At 34.4% G+C, this 18,127-nt stretch overlaps 2 protein-coding genes across 3 annotated transcripts; both read right to left on the bottom strand.

Moving 5' to 3' along the window:
* Positions 1-432: 432 nt before the first annotated feature.
* Positions 433-18,032, bottom strand: LOC106177004 (alpha-1,3-mannosyl-glycoprotein 2-beta-N-acetylglucosaminyltransferase). 2 transcript variants are annotated; one of them, XM_013559622.2, is made up of 13 exons: positions 17,857-18,032; positions 13,732-13,902; positions 7,979-8,138; positions 6,037-6,150; positions 5,770-5,851; positions 5,228-5,336; positions 4,941-5,079; positions 4,565-4,699; positions 4,034-4,124; positions 3,591-3,695; positions 3,251-3,341; positions 2,350-2,517; positions 433-2,035 (listed from the first exon to the last, which is right to left on the bottom strand). In XM_013559622.2, the coding sequence occupies exons 2-13, from the start codon at positions 13,825-13,827 to the stop codon at positions 1,922-1,924; spliced, it is 1,404 nt and encodes a 467-aa protein (XP_013415076.2). In that variant the 5' UTR covers positions 13,828-13,902; positions 17,857-18,032; the 3' UTR covers positions 433-1,921. The 2 variants fall into 2 exon arrangements, with proteins under 2 accessions (XP_013415076.2, XP_013415077.2); XM_013559623.2 differs by lacking the exon at positions 7,979-8,138 and adding an exon at positions 7,501-7,585.
* Positions 8,145-13,724, bottom strand: LOC147763462 (uncharacterized). Its single transcript, XM_087005986.1, has 2 exons — positions 11,584-13,724; positions 8,145-11,491 (listed from the first exon to the last, which is right to left on the bottom strand). Exons 1-2 carry the CDS (start codon positions 11,811-11,813, stop codon positions 11,377-11,379), a joined length of 345 nt encoding a protein of 114 aa, XP_086862112.1. The 5' UTR covers positions 11,814-13,724; the 3' UTR covers positions 8,145-11,376.
* Positions 18,033-18,127: the final 95 nt, after the last annotated feature.

Below are 18,127 nucleotides of genomic sequence, written 5' to 3'. Positions count from 1 at the left end.
GAATTGCACAATCTGTAATGCATGGTTTCCCTCATTGGCAATTTGCAAACAAAAAATTAAAGAATTGATTTTAAAAAATATTTGCACATCCCATAACTTAATATGGGATGTGCAAATATTTTTTAAAATCAAATTCTGTGCAAATTAATATTTGCACATCCCATAACTGCACAAATCATTATTTAAAAGCAAAGTGTTGTATCTTTTCGCTTACAATTTGTACAAGTTCTTTGCCATGTATATGGAGGAATCGAGGAATTGGTTGAGCAAGCCTATTTCATTTGAGGGGTTTATACTTGGACTTGTCCATTCATTTCATCTTTGGGGTTGTAGTTTGGACATTCATTTCATTTCAGGTGTTGTAATATCCAATTTTCGTAAAACCATAACACACACACACACAAAAAAAAAAACAAAAAAACACACCAAAGATTTAAATTTTAATGAAGAGACTTTTAATTGCCAGATATGGTACAAAAAAAAAACTGATCAGTGATGCAGCATTTCCTACAAATATACTTAAAACTTTCTTAACATAGTCCTTTTTGTACTTCACATGGAATGCAATGGTCAGTTTTCACATCGTAACAATTTTTTCATTTTAATTTTTGTCCACCTATAAAGTGTTTACCATTTATTCATAACAATGTTTTTAATATTTACATAGACTTGAAACATCGGATTATCATTAGAAACCATTGGGCTTTATAAACCCTTCAAATAAACAACATAAAAGACTGGAAGATAATTATGATCTTCAACTATGACAGTGGCTTAAAGTAGAACATGTATAAGTGAATAGAATGTGCTCAACTGCCTAAATATAACATCTCTTTCACCCCACCCCCACTTTAAAGTTGGCAGTTTTATCTGCCAGTATTGCAGGTACTCTATAAACATGAAAATACAATAAGATACAATTATATTCTAATGCAACTAAAACAAAGGTAACAGATCAATGCACTGCTGCATGGTACACTACCATGCAGCATTCCTTCAATTTTAACAGCAGCAAACTTAATTAACTCTCTGACATGATTTCCTTCTTCAGGAGTTTCAGCATTAAATATTTTGCTTTTTTGAGCATCCTTATTCTTTCATTCATTTATAATTACAAGACATTCAGTCTATACCTCACACATACATTAATGTTTCATCATATGAGATTGGAGAACAATTATTATTGCATCCCATCACCAGTTTGGTTTGAGTTTATCACATGTGAGATGAAGTTACTCACAGGTCTCTTGCAATTCTGTTTGAAACAAACATTATTAATTTCTTCAGACAAGTTCATTATATTTTATTTCCTCATCAAGTCATTTGGCAAAACACCTTATTTCATAGCTAAGAAGTGATCATCATGAAGCACAAAGCAGAAATAAATAACATATCCCAGTACAAAAATCTTATGAAAATGACCCTTATGTTATAATACATTCACTGTAATTCAATGAACATTTTTTTCATTGTGTGTAAATGCAGCTAGACCTCTTCCATGTCAATCCTGGCTATGTACTTCAGTCTATCTTACAACAAAAAAAATTACATGAATATGTTACCCCGTTATCTAACAAATGAGAAATGCATCAGACAAATTAAGGGAGCAAATGTCCTCATGTGCAAATGTGAATCCACACATGCTTCCAAACCCTATGCACCTGGGCATTTCATGTGCATTTGCAAAATCAAGCTCTTGTATTTTTTAGCATATCTCAGAGTAGCTAATCCAGACTGTCTGCAAAGCTATGGAAAATGTGCTTCAATTTTAATTCAGTGTGGCATCTTACCACCTTATGCTGGCAAAATAAAGGTTTGATTATTGTTAAGCACCATGTTCTTTCCACCATACAGAGAAGCGTGTATTATCTTCATCATCAACATCTCCTTGAGTAAATCCCCGTGAGACATAAAAATGGGACTAGTTCCACGTTGGATCGTACCCTGTCCATGGCATGGGTGGAGTAAGATGGACTCGCCGACCGGCAAACATGAAGCTCACCACTCCTCGATAACCCCCCCTTGGCACCCCAGACTGGAAGTAAACCCATTGAAGTGATTAAGTAACAATTCACAACTTCTGACTTACTGCAATAGTTGAATCATTAAAAAAAATCAATACAGAAGTAATTACATCAGATGTTGCAATTTTCGCGGTCTATATTATCATCATTTTAATTTTTTTATATGTGACCATGTTCAATGCTTTTGACATTCCAGGATTTCATTCCACAGAATTGATTTTTTTTCTTTGTTTTGAGCCATAAAAAAGGTTTATGACTGAAAAAAGATGTTATGAAGAGGGATGAGGGGGAAGGGTGGGGGTAAAAGGATTAATAGTGCACTTACTTTCAAATCATCCATAATCCCCAATGCTTTTGCAATGGATTTGAAATCTGTTTTTGAAGTGTACTGTACCCTGACTGGATGGCTCCCTGAGACACCAGCTTGTAACTGAGCAACACTAACGATTGGACACTCATAAACATCCCTCACAAACTTCACATCATAATTCTCCTGCAACACAGGAACGGAAACTGTTATTTGCCTTCCAGATTAGCATATCCCTGATGTTATAATCTTTCTAATTCTATCAAACAAAACACACAAACTTATCTCAAAAGTTTTTGTTTTTCTTCATTCTACAGATAAAAGCTGCCAAACATATTACAGTAACCATGATTTTCCATAATTAATCAGGTGGGAAATTACCATGTTTATTGTTTTTTACTACACCCAATCACCCAGCTTGTCTGTTGTATGCGATCAAACATTTTAAATCTTTTCCAAGGCTACTTGATAATTCAGCTTAATACAAGGTTCTAATGAAATGTGAACAAAATGCATTAAAACTCAAACAGGTTCATTTTCTCCATCCATACAATTCTTAAAGATATTAAATCACAGAAACTTTCTTCTTCAGTGCTATTGTCCTTGTTTGACAAAGGTAGCTTTAATATCTTTGCAAATGGTTTTGGATAGAGAGAAAAAACCTTTCATATTAAATTAATACTACAAGTAATACTACATGTAATACAACCAAAAGAACTTACTAAATCAAGAATGGAAATTAAAACTCATTCCAAACACTTAACCACTATTGATGGTACAATCTTTGAATTTCTACCTACATCCCAGAGACTCATTGGAACCCATTCAAACTAACTTTGAGACTTAATTTCCATTTCTTATTGATTGAAACAAAAAATAGATGAATAAAAATATACACTTTGATTTCAAATGAACTTACCTTTAATAGGTATGTGAGATCCATTGTTGTCCAAGGCACTGGTTTGTCATTTAGCTTAATGAATTTTAAATGTTTATCATAAAACTGGCCCCTGAAAAATAAAAAACATTGGCAATAATCTCCACCTCTCAAAAAAACTTTACATGATGTTTTCATCTGTTTGTCTGTCTGTCTGTCTGTCCATTAAATCTCAGATAATTATCAAAAAATGAGACAAAGTATTGTTTTGTGGGGTTACAAAAGTGCCTTCATTTCAAGAGCTATTTTCTTCAAAAACTTCAAAAGATATTTTAACTTAATTGATATTGTATTCATAAAATAAAAAAATATTCTGTCTCACCTACTAACTCCAATCCTCCCAAAGGTTCTTGTCCTAGACACCTCAGGATGTATACAGGTTCTATTTTTTCTCTGATTTGGGTGTCTCATCCAATCATCCCAAAACCTACAAGTTGGATAAATGACAGCTTTCAATTTCACTTTTTGTCAATGATGGAGATGACGGAGTCAGGTTGCACAGGAGTCAAATTACATATAATCACTGTTTGTTATTTAAGTGATATACACTGGCCCATTTACATAAATCATGGTAGTGATCGTGTATCAATATTCAAATGTCACAAACAAGAAAAATTCTTCTTCATATTCAATAAATGAAAACTGATTATTTACATTAAAGATGCTGCTCATTTTGGCTCTAATTCTCAACATAAATTAAAGAGTTACTCATAGGGAAAAATCTCCTTCCGTACATCCTGCTTTATGCAAATACTGTTTTCTTACGTTGCTGGCCATTTTGGCTCCAATTCTAACCAAGTATTTTTATCTAACATCCACCCAAGTCCTGGGAAGAAGTCTGTTCTATACAGAAGCACTGAAATTGAAAACACACATCAGGGTTAAGAAAAGTCCTATTCAAAATCCAGAAAGTCAAGATTTCATGGAATACAGTAACCATATATTCATTTAATACAGCTATTAAATATTACAAACCAGATAAAGATCCAACAAAAAATTTCTTAGCTTTCTTTGTTAATAGTCCCTTCAAACAACATTTCAATATTTTTTTGTCTCACAAGATACATTCTTCAGACTAAAAGACTTTCCTTGCAATACACTGCTTCACAACATGAATGTTTACTTCTGAAGTGTTGCGACCTCACGTTGGTGGAAAAAAAAAACATGAACTTTTTCCCTCTGATTGGTATGGAAAAGATGCATTTTTCTCCATTGACTTTTTTTTGCTGTCTCAACTATGTTCTCCTACTCTAAATTTTATCTTAACATTTTGGATTAAAAACCATTCAAACTTACATGGATTATCTTCAATATTGTTAACTTTTCCATTATCATTCCATGCTGACACACACCATAGAGTGGGATCTCTTTCTAATATAGGGAATAAAGCTGTGAAATACTCAAAGAAGTCTGGTGATATATCTAAATCATCTGAAAAGAAAAAGAAAAATAATTTTTTAACCTTTAAAATGTTCTTTAAAATAATCAAATTGTTGACAGATTTTAAAATTAGATGAATGTGCAAGAATATTATAAATTTTAGAACAAAAACTAATAATTGATTTTTTTTAATAACAAGTGAGGGGATCATAATTTAGCAAGTACTGAGATTGTTGAAAACTAAACAGCATTACAAAATATACAAAATATTCCTTAGCATCCACAGACTTACCTTCTACTATAATAACAACAGAATAATTTAGAACCCTGAATATCTGATTTAGGGCCCATCTGTAATGCCTTGATATTTTATAATAACCCTGAAATTTTCTCTGTGTCCAAGGTAAACTAATATCTGTCAGGTCTGGATGCTGAAAATATAAATATACATTCATAACATTTCAATAAAACATGAGGATTTTTTGTATCAAATATTGGTATCTAAAAGAATTGGGTTTTGCAACGTTGAGATGCTCAAGGTACAAAATCCATCCAAACTCGTGTAAAAAACTAACTCACCTTTAAATGAGTTATTTGAGCTCCATATGAATCAATGGCATCAGATGTGGGTTTGTGGCCACAGTCTTGACTAACTATGATAGGATATTTTTCTGCTGATGGACGATATCTAAACAGTAATGAGATAAAAATTATCGATAAAAGTTAGAAAATATCACAATATTTAATGCCTTTTGTATCGATATATTTCTTTTTGTAGACAATATATGCTTACATCAATAAATCTCATTTTAGGAAATACCTCTTACTTTCCTATATGATAAAATTATATTGATATACAGGCCTGTAGCCAGAAATTTCAAAAAGGTATGAAACCTTCACGTACCTATATCAAATATTACCCAGAGCACACATTTCCTCAATGACAAGGGTGGTTTGTTTGAACGTACCTATATCAAATATTACCCAGAACAGACCTTTTCTCAACGACAAGGGTGGTTTGTTTGAACCCCTTGAACCCCACTGGTTATGGCCCTGATATATATTTTACAGTTATCATTTTTTCTTCAGTTATCTGACATATCAAAAGTAAAATTACTCACTTTAAAAGCTGATCTAGATTCTGTTTTACAGTTATGCGATTGCAAGCAAACACCAACACTGGTATGACAGCATTGTAGGGATCTGGAAAAAAATGACACTGCTTTAGTGTATTTTATTTTTTAAACTAAAGGTGAAATAATGCTTCATGCTTTTTATAATGCCATGAATTTTTTTTTAATAGTTTGCAGGGTAAAAAAGTTTTTAAATCTTTTAAATTTCACGGAACTGAGCACAGATTTAACAGAAAACACAATATATTTTCTTACCAATAGGAATCTGCTGCACAGGTGGATTTGTTTCAACATGTTTTACAGGTTGTGTAACCTTTGTGGCAGTATACCTAGCTGTGACAGAGGGGAGTTTGGATGTCACTTGGTCCTCTGGAATGAAAAACAAAATATTTGTTCATAATTTAAAAAAAATGTTTGTTTTTTTTTAATTTAGAAATGAGGGTAGTGACTGAACCAGTCCCTTTTGACTATACATCATCTTTTTTCTTTTTATCCTTTTTTGTAACAAATTCAATATGTTTAATCTATTCAATAAGTGATTTAAATTGGTGCAATATCATCTTCTGATATTTCAAAACTAAAAAATAATAAATAAATAATATAATAATATTTCTTCATCAAATGCAAAATCTTAAACGTAACTCATAAAAAGCAATCCCTTCAGTAAAAAATTGAAAATAATGCTCCATTATCATTCTTTACCCAACAAATAATTTAGCTGTGATCACAGACACAACTAATTTGAACTGGAAATTGACTAAAACATGCCAGTTATGTAGCCTGAGCTTCAGATCTGATGTGTCAGCTTGTTCATTTTCAAGCCTACATCGTACATATGTGGACTTTTTTTCTAAATCTGATCCTTAGCGACAAGTATGTTTGAAGTTTACAGCACCAAGCACAGATTCACATCCAGATTTCATGGACCCATAAAGGGCATGTAATATAGTATACAAACCTATCTAACTTTAGTGGTTGCCACTGGTTGGTGTGAGAAACTTCAATTAAATGCTGCTGAAGTTAAGATACAAAAATATGCAGGCATGTATTGATTTTTGAAAATGAAGAAACTGGCCCGTTTGACGTCACCTTTGACACTCATTCTACAGCTGATGTCACCAGAGGAAAGGGCTAATAAAACCCCTGAGATATTAATCTCTGTCCTGCAGCAGAAAAAGCTAACCTTTTTTTTTTTTTTAAGGAAGCTATGTTTTGGTTGTATACAAACATTAAAACAACCGCAGGTTTCATGGTCAAAAGTTGGTCTTCACTTTCTACCTTAAATTTTTTCTTCTTCTTCGACAAAGATAAATCACAAGTGCTTAATTGAAATAAAGAAGCTGTAATCCTTAGAGGTATCCTTTATTTCTTTTAGAGAAACAGCCCAAGTATTCAAGTGGACAAAAACTGATCGATACATGGTCAAAATGGACCAAAATGTTCATTTTTTCAGCTTTCCCAAACATTTGAATTAGAAAAGTTCTCTAGAAAAAACTGGCCAAAAATGATGCACTTTGTCAATTTTCAGAGCAAATAGTTTAGTGTGAACACAACCTTGGAGTGGGTTTACTTAGTCCAATGTATAGTACATTAATGTTTCCACCATTTTGGAAATAGAAAAAAAAATTAAAAATTAAATTTGAAAACAATTTCTGAAAATGTCCTTTCAAAAAATCCGAGAATTTTGCATGCTGGGTCAACCCAGCTCCACACACTTACTTTTTGGTACTATCAACCCATGGTGTCTAAGCTCATCTTCTACTGCTTTTAGCTCCCTAGACACTAGGTCATCATGATTAGGCTCCTAAAGCAACAAAAGAAACCAGTGCCCAAACCAGGAGATGAAAGATAGAGAGAGAGAGACAAGGCCAAGGGGACATTTCTTCCTTCTTTTGAAAGGCCATCAAAAGCATGCTTTGATTAGAACCAGTTATTACTTATGTGATCCATTTAAGCAAAAAGGCAGCAAATCAGACAAACGTGCAGCCAGTAATGAAGATATATAATGTTAATGCAATTAAAAGAAAAGAAGTTAACCTTTTCTTCCCTTCAATCTTTCTAAAGAAACTGTCTGTAGCCAAGCCTTTTTATGAAAAATTACTCCATCCAATGAGAGCATGTATTTTGAATGGCCTTTCAAAATAAAGCCAGAAATAAAAATCCCATTTTCCCAGAGTACCACGCCTCTCCAACTTACTCAAATAATCTCCTCTCCCTTGTACAAGATCAGATTCAACTGCTTTCCGTTCTTCAACCAACTGCTTCAATAACTTTTCGTGAAAATTAGCCTGCTGGCGCACCTCTTGTTGGAGTGCCTTTAAACGTCTCAAAAGAGTCTCTTTATCCATGGTGGCACTCTATGGAAAAGGAAGATTTTTTTTATGTATAAAGTGGACAATTCCAAGTTGAATACCGGTTTTGCAGAATCAGCAAGACAAAAAGAAAATCTTCCATATGCCTGAAAACTTGAGAATAAGTGCACCATCACCACCAAGTTGTGAGAGTCAAATCAAAAGTTTTACCCAACATACTCATCTCCACATAAAGCATTTATGAGATTTGTGTGACAAGCTGGATACCTTAGGTGTCTCTCAACATTCATTTCAAACTGAGATTACAGTGAAAGAGACAACTTGTGTCTTTTCCATTTTTTGTCATTGCAATATTCATTTCTGGTCTATAAATCATTTACATATTTATTGTACAGTACGGATATAACTCACATAGACTATAATTGTTTCTAGTCTTAATGGTACAGTGTGCTATCAAAATTATAGGAAATACAAAAATGTATGGATTAGAGAGCAGCAAAATGTTATTCAAAGACCCCAAGAGCAAGCTACATTAGCAGGCAATCATTCGTGTTGCCTCTGGGAAAATGAGAAAATATCATGAAAAAATCCCAAATGCCCCATTTTCAAATAGAGCCATGGGATATTTCTGTCTAAGCAACCCTTTATCAATGAATTATTCTTCCAAGAGCATCTCCAAGACTGGTTTTAGATTAATACAAGCTAACAAAATGAAACATCTTTGTACTTGGACATAATTCTTTTCAGCTGCCTTAAAACATGTATGCACATTTTTTTAAAAATTATAATCTATCAATTGACTCTTTTAGTATTTGCATTAATCCTCTTTGTATTATCACTTGTCTGGCATTTTCCCCTCTTTTCATCATAATAAGGGATAATTGAATCTAGTCAAGAACAACTTTATCCATAAAAGCAGAAATATCTTATGCATTCCACATGAAACCAAGGCAATATTTACAATACTGATGACAGGACAGAATATTATATAATAAAATCTATATGATACACATGTGTTGGTCGGTTTTGTGGCACAGTCATCTGGTTCATATTCACCAGTAACTTGCTTAACGGAAATTGCATTGACATTTTAAATCATTATTAATGAAAAAGATCAATTGACTTAACTGCCTTTTACCAAAGCATTCTACCTCATCTCTGAATCAAATAACAAAGAAAGAATTGAAGCAAAGCAGAAACATCCTACAGGCAATCAGACCAAAAGAGAGTCCAAAAATTTTTAATCACTCAACTTGCAAACAATTTTAGAACAGGAAATTTAATCCAGAGAAAATGGAATTAAGTAGGTTCCAGTGGGAGAGTTTAACTCCATTACATCTATTTCCTCAAATCATGTTGGCAAATTGACATGGACATGCTCTTAACTGCTGGTCTAGAATGGTGACAACAAGAAAACAAATGCACATACATTATTATGTAAAATTTTGGGCCGTGTTCATATGGTATTTAAAATTACATCAGCATCAAAACACTTGAACTTACTAGAATGAAAACTATACATTTATCATGTTATATAATCATGGGTGATAAAGCACCCAACTTTGACAGATTTCAATCAACTTTCTCAATCCAGGATGATCATAGAATATATCATATATTATATCATATATTATATCAGTCTTAAATTATTTATTCAGGCAGTAGTATGTTGGACTCTAGGCAGCTGTTAAACAACTTATAAGTAACCCAAGGTTTGTTCCCATCAGCAGTAACTTAAGCCTGGGTTCCAACCCAACGTACGGGCTTCTACGTCTGGTCTACAGTGCAGACAGCACATAGAAATTTTTTCGACATGATCAACAGCCGCTGCGTAAAATGCCAAAAAAGACAGCGAAGAGCAAGAGGGGGAGAGGTGGACCGGAGACAAGCCAGGCAAGGGTCATGGAAGAAGAGTTTCCAAGAGAAGAAGAAGAGAGAGCCACGTTGGAATTGGCCAGAAGCATGGAAGAAGAGAGGAATGAGGTCCGTGAAGAAATGGATGAGGGTGAGGGTGAGGAGGAGCAAGAGTGGCTGGACAATGAGAAAAAAGTGTTGTATTCATTCAGAGCAAGTAAGGAGGAGAAGATAGTGGAATTCTTCTCAAACAACAATTGTTTTTATAACAAATCCCACCCGAACTACCTAAACCAAACGAATAAAGACAAGCTGTTGGCAGGACTGTCAAAAAAGCTGGACTCAAACGGTAAGTATACCAAACATATTTATTTAACAATTTTTCATTGCATATTTATTAATGTATGTGTTAAGTACAAAATAAGGAGTTTGATCAACTGCAAACAAAAATATGCTTGACAATGAATTAATTTTAAACAAAATATTTCATTTCTTTATTCTACAGCAAAGAAGATAATTGGCTGGTGAAAAACCAAAGAACCTCCGTTGGAAAGCTTTATAAAAAGAAATCCGGACAGGCTGCAGAATCACTGACAGCTAGGAAGAAATGGTAGCTGCAGAATTTCAGTTTTCTAAAAAACCACATAGTTCCAAGGACTTATACAACAGAGACAGCACCAGTAGGTGAAAATGATCATTATAAACTATTTTATTGATTATGCTGATTTTAATCATGACTTGGTTTATTTCCTACATGTGTTATGAACCATTTAAAAAAAACATTTCAACACGTTATGTAGGTTGAGGAAAGCAATTTTTTACCATAATCTGCCGGGAAAATATCATACCTCAATAAAAAATAATTTTCCAACATACATGTAATTGTAAAGAAGGGAAATGAGGTTGTGCAGAAAAAACAGAAGAAAATGTGTCAATATAAGGAGAATGGAAATGAATGTTTTTTCAGATGGGGAAAGCTAGTGATGAGGATAAGGAGGACCATTTAACCCACCAACAAGCCAGTCAGACCATCACGACCAGCTGTAGCCACCATTGGTCTCTAAGAAGGCCAAAAAAATCCAGGCTGGATGACCTGCTGGTCGAGGGTATTTCAAGGATAATTCCTGTCGAGGACTTAATAAAAAGGTAGGTGCATTTTTTCTCCATAATGTAATGAACAAGAGTTTCTAATTTAGCACATAGCACATAAGCGCATTTTCTGTCATACCTGACACATGAAAATTAAGTTTTGATTAGATCATGTTGTATTATTCGTTATATCATCATTTTTCATTTTGATAAATGTAGTAACATTTCATTTCCCTAGCTAGAGAGTTTGAGAGAGTGGCACTTGGCCAGTGGATATTGGCCCAGATGGCCAAAGTACCCGAACATTGGTGGGAAGAGTTCCAAAGCGCCGCACAGGCCTTCATGCAAGAGTATACCCGCCCATACCCATCACTACAATCCCATATCCCTCCTTCAAGTCCCGAGTCCAGATATTCGACACAGTCATCCTCTGTTCCGCTAGCACTGCAGAGCACCTCCCAACAAAGATGCGGCATCCAAGGTGGCAGGGGGAGCCCCAGTAGTGGTTGCAGCCGAAGCAGCAGCGAAGCCAGCCCCAGCACTGGACATCCCAACAAAGAATGCGGCGTCCAAGGTGGCAGGGGGAGCCCCAGCAGTGGTTGCAGCCGAAGCAGCAGCGAAGCCAGCCCCAGCAGTGGACACCCCAATCACAGCAATGTTGGCAGCATCAGCAGCAGCAATGGCCCTCCCAGCCTCAGCAGTGGAAAAAGCAACCACAGCAAACATGGCAACATCAGCAGGCACAACAGCAATTGACGACTGTTCCATCTCGTTCATGCAGTGCCCCTTTAGTCCCAGTCACACAGATCAGTACTCGTTAAAATATATTTGTTGGAGGAATTTTGTCAATGTTGATGAGGCCTCTACCAAACTATGCTTTCGATGTTATCAGAGTACTTCATGTCTGTTTTAGAGCAGTAAAAACCTCATACATTTTAATTAATTTTTAAAAAGATTTCTTATTTATGTCTTATTTTTGTCAGAATCCCTCCCAGACCAGACTGTCACTACATAACCTGGACACGAGCTTCTCACGGATTGGACTGTCAGAGGCTTTTGATGTCACTGCCCAGGATACCACAAGGCAAATAACCATTATACCAACAACAAAGGACGAGCAACAACCGTAGGAAGTCAGGAAGACTACTTTATGTCCACTTGCGTTGCCCTTGCATTGCCCTTGTGTTCCCCATACTCTTAGTACAGATAACATACGTACTGCACGAGATTTGTGAACACTTAAAGGACTGCAAAAACCCTTTTGATGAAATCTGTATGTGGATGATTGACATGAAATTTGATGTAAAAGGGGAAGAGGAAGAAAGCATTGGGAGGGAGAAGGAACAAGCAATGGAATGAAGAAATATTGATAAATTACATGCTTTGCTGTAATCCCTCTCTCCCCCATGCAGTGACACGGGGCCCAGTAATAAAAGGCAAACCTGGATAAGATCTCATGACGAAAAATCACTCTGTTCTATGTAATGTAATTATACTCTGACAGCAATTAGTCAATTACCTGATTAGGTAAGCCCTCTTAGTGAACAAGTCCCAGGGCTGCTAATCTTACAGAATTATGTTATTCTACATATATTTCAGTATTATTTGACATTAGTAATTTTTCTGTGTAATTTTACTCTTTAAAACATGTAAAAAATATCAGATCTATGCACTTTGAGAAGCTTAATGTATGATATCTTTAGGGTTTAGGATGGTGAACATAGCCTCAAACATGCTGTAAAAAATTGACAGAATCCCTTAGAGGCTCGAACATCAATTTCCTTTCCTCAAAACACCATCCCTGGAAAGCTTGGATGAACAAACTGCATGAAATAATGGGCCCTTGCCAATAAATGCCACAAATTGCTTCCAGAACTAACATTATCAGTTATAGTCTTATTGGGTAAAATAACAACCTTGGGACATGGTAATCTATGATTGCTGTTTTAATGTGGTGATGGAAAGTTAATGGATCTAAAGATAGTTACTTTGGTATCTACCACCTGTAAACACTTTGGAGGGTTCTGGCTCCAAACAGGTAGTTCGGATGCACTAAGGATTATATACTGAAAAGTGCACTTAGAGTAAAAAGCCAAGTGTACACCCTATGCAAAGACAAAACATGAATGATGGAAAATAATTAAAATTAAAGAGAAACAATTACTGCTGTGATAAAATATTACTCTCAGTCAACATCTTCCTGGTGGTCACAAAAATTTATAATTTGGCTAATAAGCAGAATATAAAACAGAGATTGAAAGTTAATATAAATACAGATGATATTTCAGAAAAGATCTATCATCTGATTAGTTGTAGCATTGTGTTAGTACTAATACAAAAGACTCATCAATTACAAAACCTGAAAATATCCATTTCAGATCTTGTCATTGTGATTATAAAAAAAAAGCACTGGAAGTCAAATATCATATTTATACTAATGAAAAAGATTTTTTTCTAGAAAAAGAAGGATAATGTTTGACATCCATTTATTGAAGAAAATAATCAATTCATTTTACATATATAACAAAACTGTTGATCTATGTTTGCTATCATAAAATTTAAAAAGTAATAATGTTTACTAAAAGCATGTCCATCACTGTTCACCCAAACAACTTGGCTGTACACTACAATACTAAAAATACGCATTTTTTATATTTTCTTAAGCTTAAATAAATGACATCACAATTTTCTTTACCTTTTCTGCTACTTTCCTAGGCATTGTCATGTATGCCAGGAGATGCCATCCCACCAGGCAGACAATGATAACATACACCAGGTGTCTTCGTCTCATGACAAAAGTGTTCCTTAGGACATCCTCCTACTAATCTTACAGGTACTCAATGTCTGTTTTCTCCTATACATACATCTAAAATAAAAAATGCATTAAACACTCAGTGATTTATGTACTTAATGCTGAATTAATTAGAAATGAAATTGGCACTAAGTAGCATTCTGTAAAAGATACTGCTTACTAGTAATTCTCCTCTTTATATCATAACTGCAGTTTAGGCAACAGAGAGCACTAAGTACCCAATAGTATCTAAGTTAGGCCCCAACAAGAATGGGGTAAAATCCAGAGAGAAGTTATCTGAATAAATGCAGTTCTAAATGTAGGCCATGCTGGTTTGCCACATAGAGAAAATAGCAATATATAGTGCACGCATACAGAAGTAATGTAGTTCAAACCAGATCTTTGTTAACCACTCCTATTTACACTGTAAATACAAAAAAAAAGATGCACGAACCACATTCAACACTACTTGTTAAACAGGTGATACTAAATTACCATTACAGATAATTTGAACAAAGGCTGCCTGAATGTAAATGCTAATACTTGCAATGAATTGATAAAAAGAGAGTGGTGTCATAAAACATTGTCTGAGGACTTATGACAACTTGCTTGACAACATTTAGTTTTCCATGGTATAATTACACACTTCCTCTTGTTAGATATCTTATAACTAGAAATATATGTACAGATAAGAATTGATATCCTGATTTGAAAATTCCATGCTTTGTGGACACATGTGAAACCCAATACATGATCTCAGTCTGAAATTTATGGATTTTAGTTTTTAAAATGCCGTCCGATCCACCAGACTGTACTATCAGTAATCAGAAGTTGCCTTTGCACTACTTTCACACAATGCTTTTTCAGACAGCAAACCTGTCAAGAGCAAACCTTGTTACAACTTGAAACAAATCTTTCTGGGCAAGCAATAGCCAATGTTTCCTAACTTTACACAACCTATAATACCCAGTATGTACTGTACAATGCAACCACACTGTGCCACAAGTCCCCATAGGTCATGGCATACCACCAGAAAACAAGTTAATTGATACAAATTGCCCTGCACAAAAAAAAAAAAAAAAAAAAAAAAAAAAAAAAAAAAAAAAAATTAATGGCTGTGTGCATCATTTTTATCAAATTGTTTCAATCTCATTCTTTTATCTAAATTTTTATTCAATCACGATCAATGCCATAAGCAACTTCTGGTTTCCTTTTAAAGGAGCTATTAGCAGAAGTCACAGCCATTAAAATCATTTCAAGCCCCGTTCTCATCCGTTATAACTGAAACTGGCCAGGGGCTTACATAGCATTTCTGCTATATATTTATACGCTGCTAAGATTGTTTTACAAGGATAGAAATGACATGTAGAAAATGTCTATATAGATGAGGAGCAACTATGGCGATTCTCATTCTTGTTACTTGCAAAGAATTTGCAAGTCTATTGGTTGGTCGGGGAGATTCGGCCCAGGCAGGCAGTATATGGTTGTGCATATTTAAGCATATGTTAACATCGTTTTATTTATTTATATGAAAACATAGTTACAGTATTATCAGATATCTACTTATAAAAAAGACTAAAAAATATGGCAATCATTTATGCAATTATAATGCAGTGTAAAACAAAGTTAGATTTAGATAGAATAAATATGCTGCCAGTACAACATGCATTTTCTTGTTTAATTTGTAATTAAATCTAAATAATACTAGATTCAAAAATGAATAAAAATTAAAAGTAAATTGAAATTTTAAAAAATTTACAACTTTTGCAAGTTTTTTTGCTCTCTATGAGCAATTTTATTATCTTTGTATATCAACTTTTTTTTTAGTAAGGGCATTGAAATTGTGCACATTTTCAGATATCTAAGAAATATTGAGAGAAAGAAAGATTGAGAGAATAATGTCCATGTAAATGGACATATATGCTTTTCTGTTCTAGCATTAAAACATGCAAGTTGTCAACAGGATGGGTCAGACCACCAAATAGACTTCATCAGACAAGGTTGAAATCTTTAATTCTTTTTTTTTTTTTTTGGGGGGGGGGGGTTAAAAAACAGCTGAAAAATGAACATAAATTAGGTCTAGTGAAAAAAGAAAGAAGTTCATGGTAGAATTCTTCCCCTGAAGAGTGCAATGCAAGAATGTGATACTATGGGTTAAAAAAAATAAATAAAAAACAGGCTCACTGAATAATGAAACTGAGCGTTGCCAACTTGGCACATTTGTATGCACTCTATTCATTGTTTTCTGATGCATGTAATTCTTGGCTCGTTCTTACTTCAAAATAGTAGATGATAGTTAAATTTTTACACAGGGTATCATCTGACTGCTCACTTTTTCCCAAACATCTTATTAAACTAATCAGGGCCATATCTACAGATACTGTTAATCAGTAAGAACTGCTTCGGTTCATGATACATATATAAGGCTGCGTTCACATGAAAAATCTATTTTCTAAAAATCTATTTGCGGTATCTTGTGATCACGGTCTGTGCCCTGAATAACCCACGGCATAATTACGGGCAGCAACAACCAGTTACTTTCAAAGCTGTAATTAATTCTCGGCGCTGCCAGTAATTACGCCGTGGGATATTCAGGGCACAGACCGTGATCACAAGATACCGCAAATAGATTTTTAGAAAATAGATTTTTCATGTGAACGCAGCCTAATAGTCCAGTTAAATTAAGTGTTGCCTTAAATCCAAGCCATGTATCTCTTGTTATAAAACGGTGCAGTTAAAGGTATCCCCTCTGGGCTTTAGCTCTAAATGCTTCTCCTAACATTAAGACTGCCTTTTGTCTTCCTGGCATTTCAAAAGACACAAACTGCACACAGATTGTGAATGATTTAGTTTTCAATTCAAACAAAAAATAAGAAAACATAAATCCTTGAGAAGTTTTGAAACATGGCCTTGTATTAAGTAGAAAATAGACAAATTTATATCTCATGTGAGGACACAGGATACCAAGTCTTGGACCTTGCTCTGTTCTAAGGCTTCAAAGGAAATAATGACCTCAGGTACACTTCAGATTATCTTATCATTATTAAAGTTAGAACCGAGAAAGATGACAAAAATATTCTAAAAAATCACTTTAGGGCATTTTCAAACTTAAACAGAATACTTAAATTGCACTACTGCCCATTCATCTTGTGCCAAAGTGACCTTAAAGTTTAGACAAGTTTTAGGGCTGTACCTCCTGTGAGACAGGCCTATGCTATTCTAATGATAATAGCTACACTTTCAAACAATAGATCCATCCATGTGGAGACCTACAATGTTGGCAACCCTGGTTACATGTCACATTCTATTAACATATTATTTAATAATTACAATCTCTTCCTTGATGCTAATTATCCTTTTTATGTACCCATAAAACCAACTTTTCTTGCATTAAGTGTTGCATGAAGATAAAAGATATCAAACTACTGTGCAACTACTTGACACAGAAATTGTTTATTCCCAGTATAATTTTTAACAAGTTTGCTATCCTTTTATATATTTGTCTATATTTGCTAATAAAAATGTATGATTATCACTAATTTATATTCCAAACTTTCAAAGGCTCATTGTGATAAATATTTCTCTACAGTACCACTTAAAGCAAATATACATACTACAGTTTAATTAATATTAGACCCCAAAATACAACTATTTTCAAAAGTAAAATTAAAAGTGCATTCTCATCAACCAGTCAATCATCATACATAATTGTATGCATGACGAATGTGTCCAAGCTGAACATAACGTTCAACCTTCTGACACAATAAATACCAGTTAGTATAGAGAAGCTATCACTTAAGAAGTTGCAATTTAGAAAGGCAACATAAAAAGTAATTATGATATGCACTGTCCGGTTAGGCTCTTTTCAGACCAGGGCAGAGATACAGCAGTTCGGAAATTACGAGTACTAGCACTTATGATAGTAAATACTATTTGAATAGAATTTTTACACACATCTCAATGATAAATCCCAAGTGCCGTGAAACAACCCACTAATAACGTTATCACAAGCAATTGTAAAACACTGACCTCAATCTACAATTCCATAATTTAACAATGTAAGTCAAGGGCCATTCTGTCTGGAAATAAGCCGTATCCCCAACTCCATACTGTACCAGTCCAAATCTCCAATCTCAAATGTGGCAAGGTGGACGAGGTGAACGATAGGGGTCGTGTGAAACTTGGGATTATTTTGTTACAAAGCGCCATCTATCTTCATGATCTCCCAACAGGTGCCCGCTCTGACTTCCGTGTTACGCTAAACCGACCGTCTAAAAGAGCAATTTCAATTATTAGATAT

This window comes from Lingula anatina, chromosome 2 (assembly GCF_051362555.1).
Source record: "Lingula anatina isolate TDL-2025a chromosome 2, LinAna3.0, whole genome shotgun sequence".
NCBI lineage: Eukaryota > Metazoa > Brachiopoda > Lingulata > Lingulida > Lingulidae > Lingula > Lingula anatina.
This window is presented reverse-complemented; position numbering and strand designations above follow the sequence as displayed.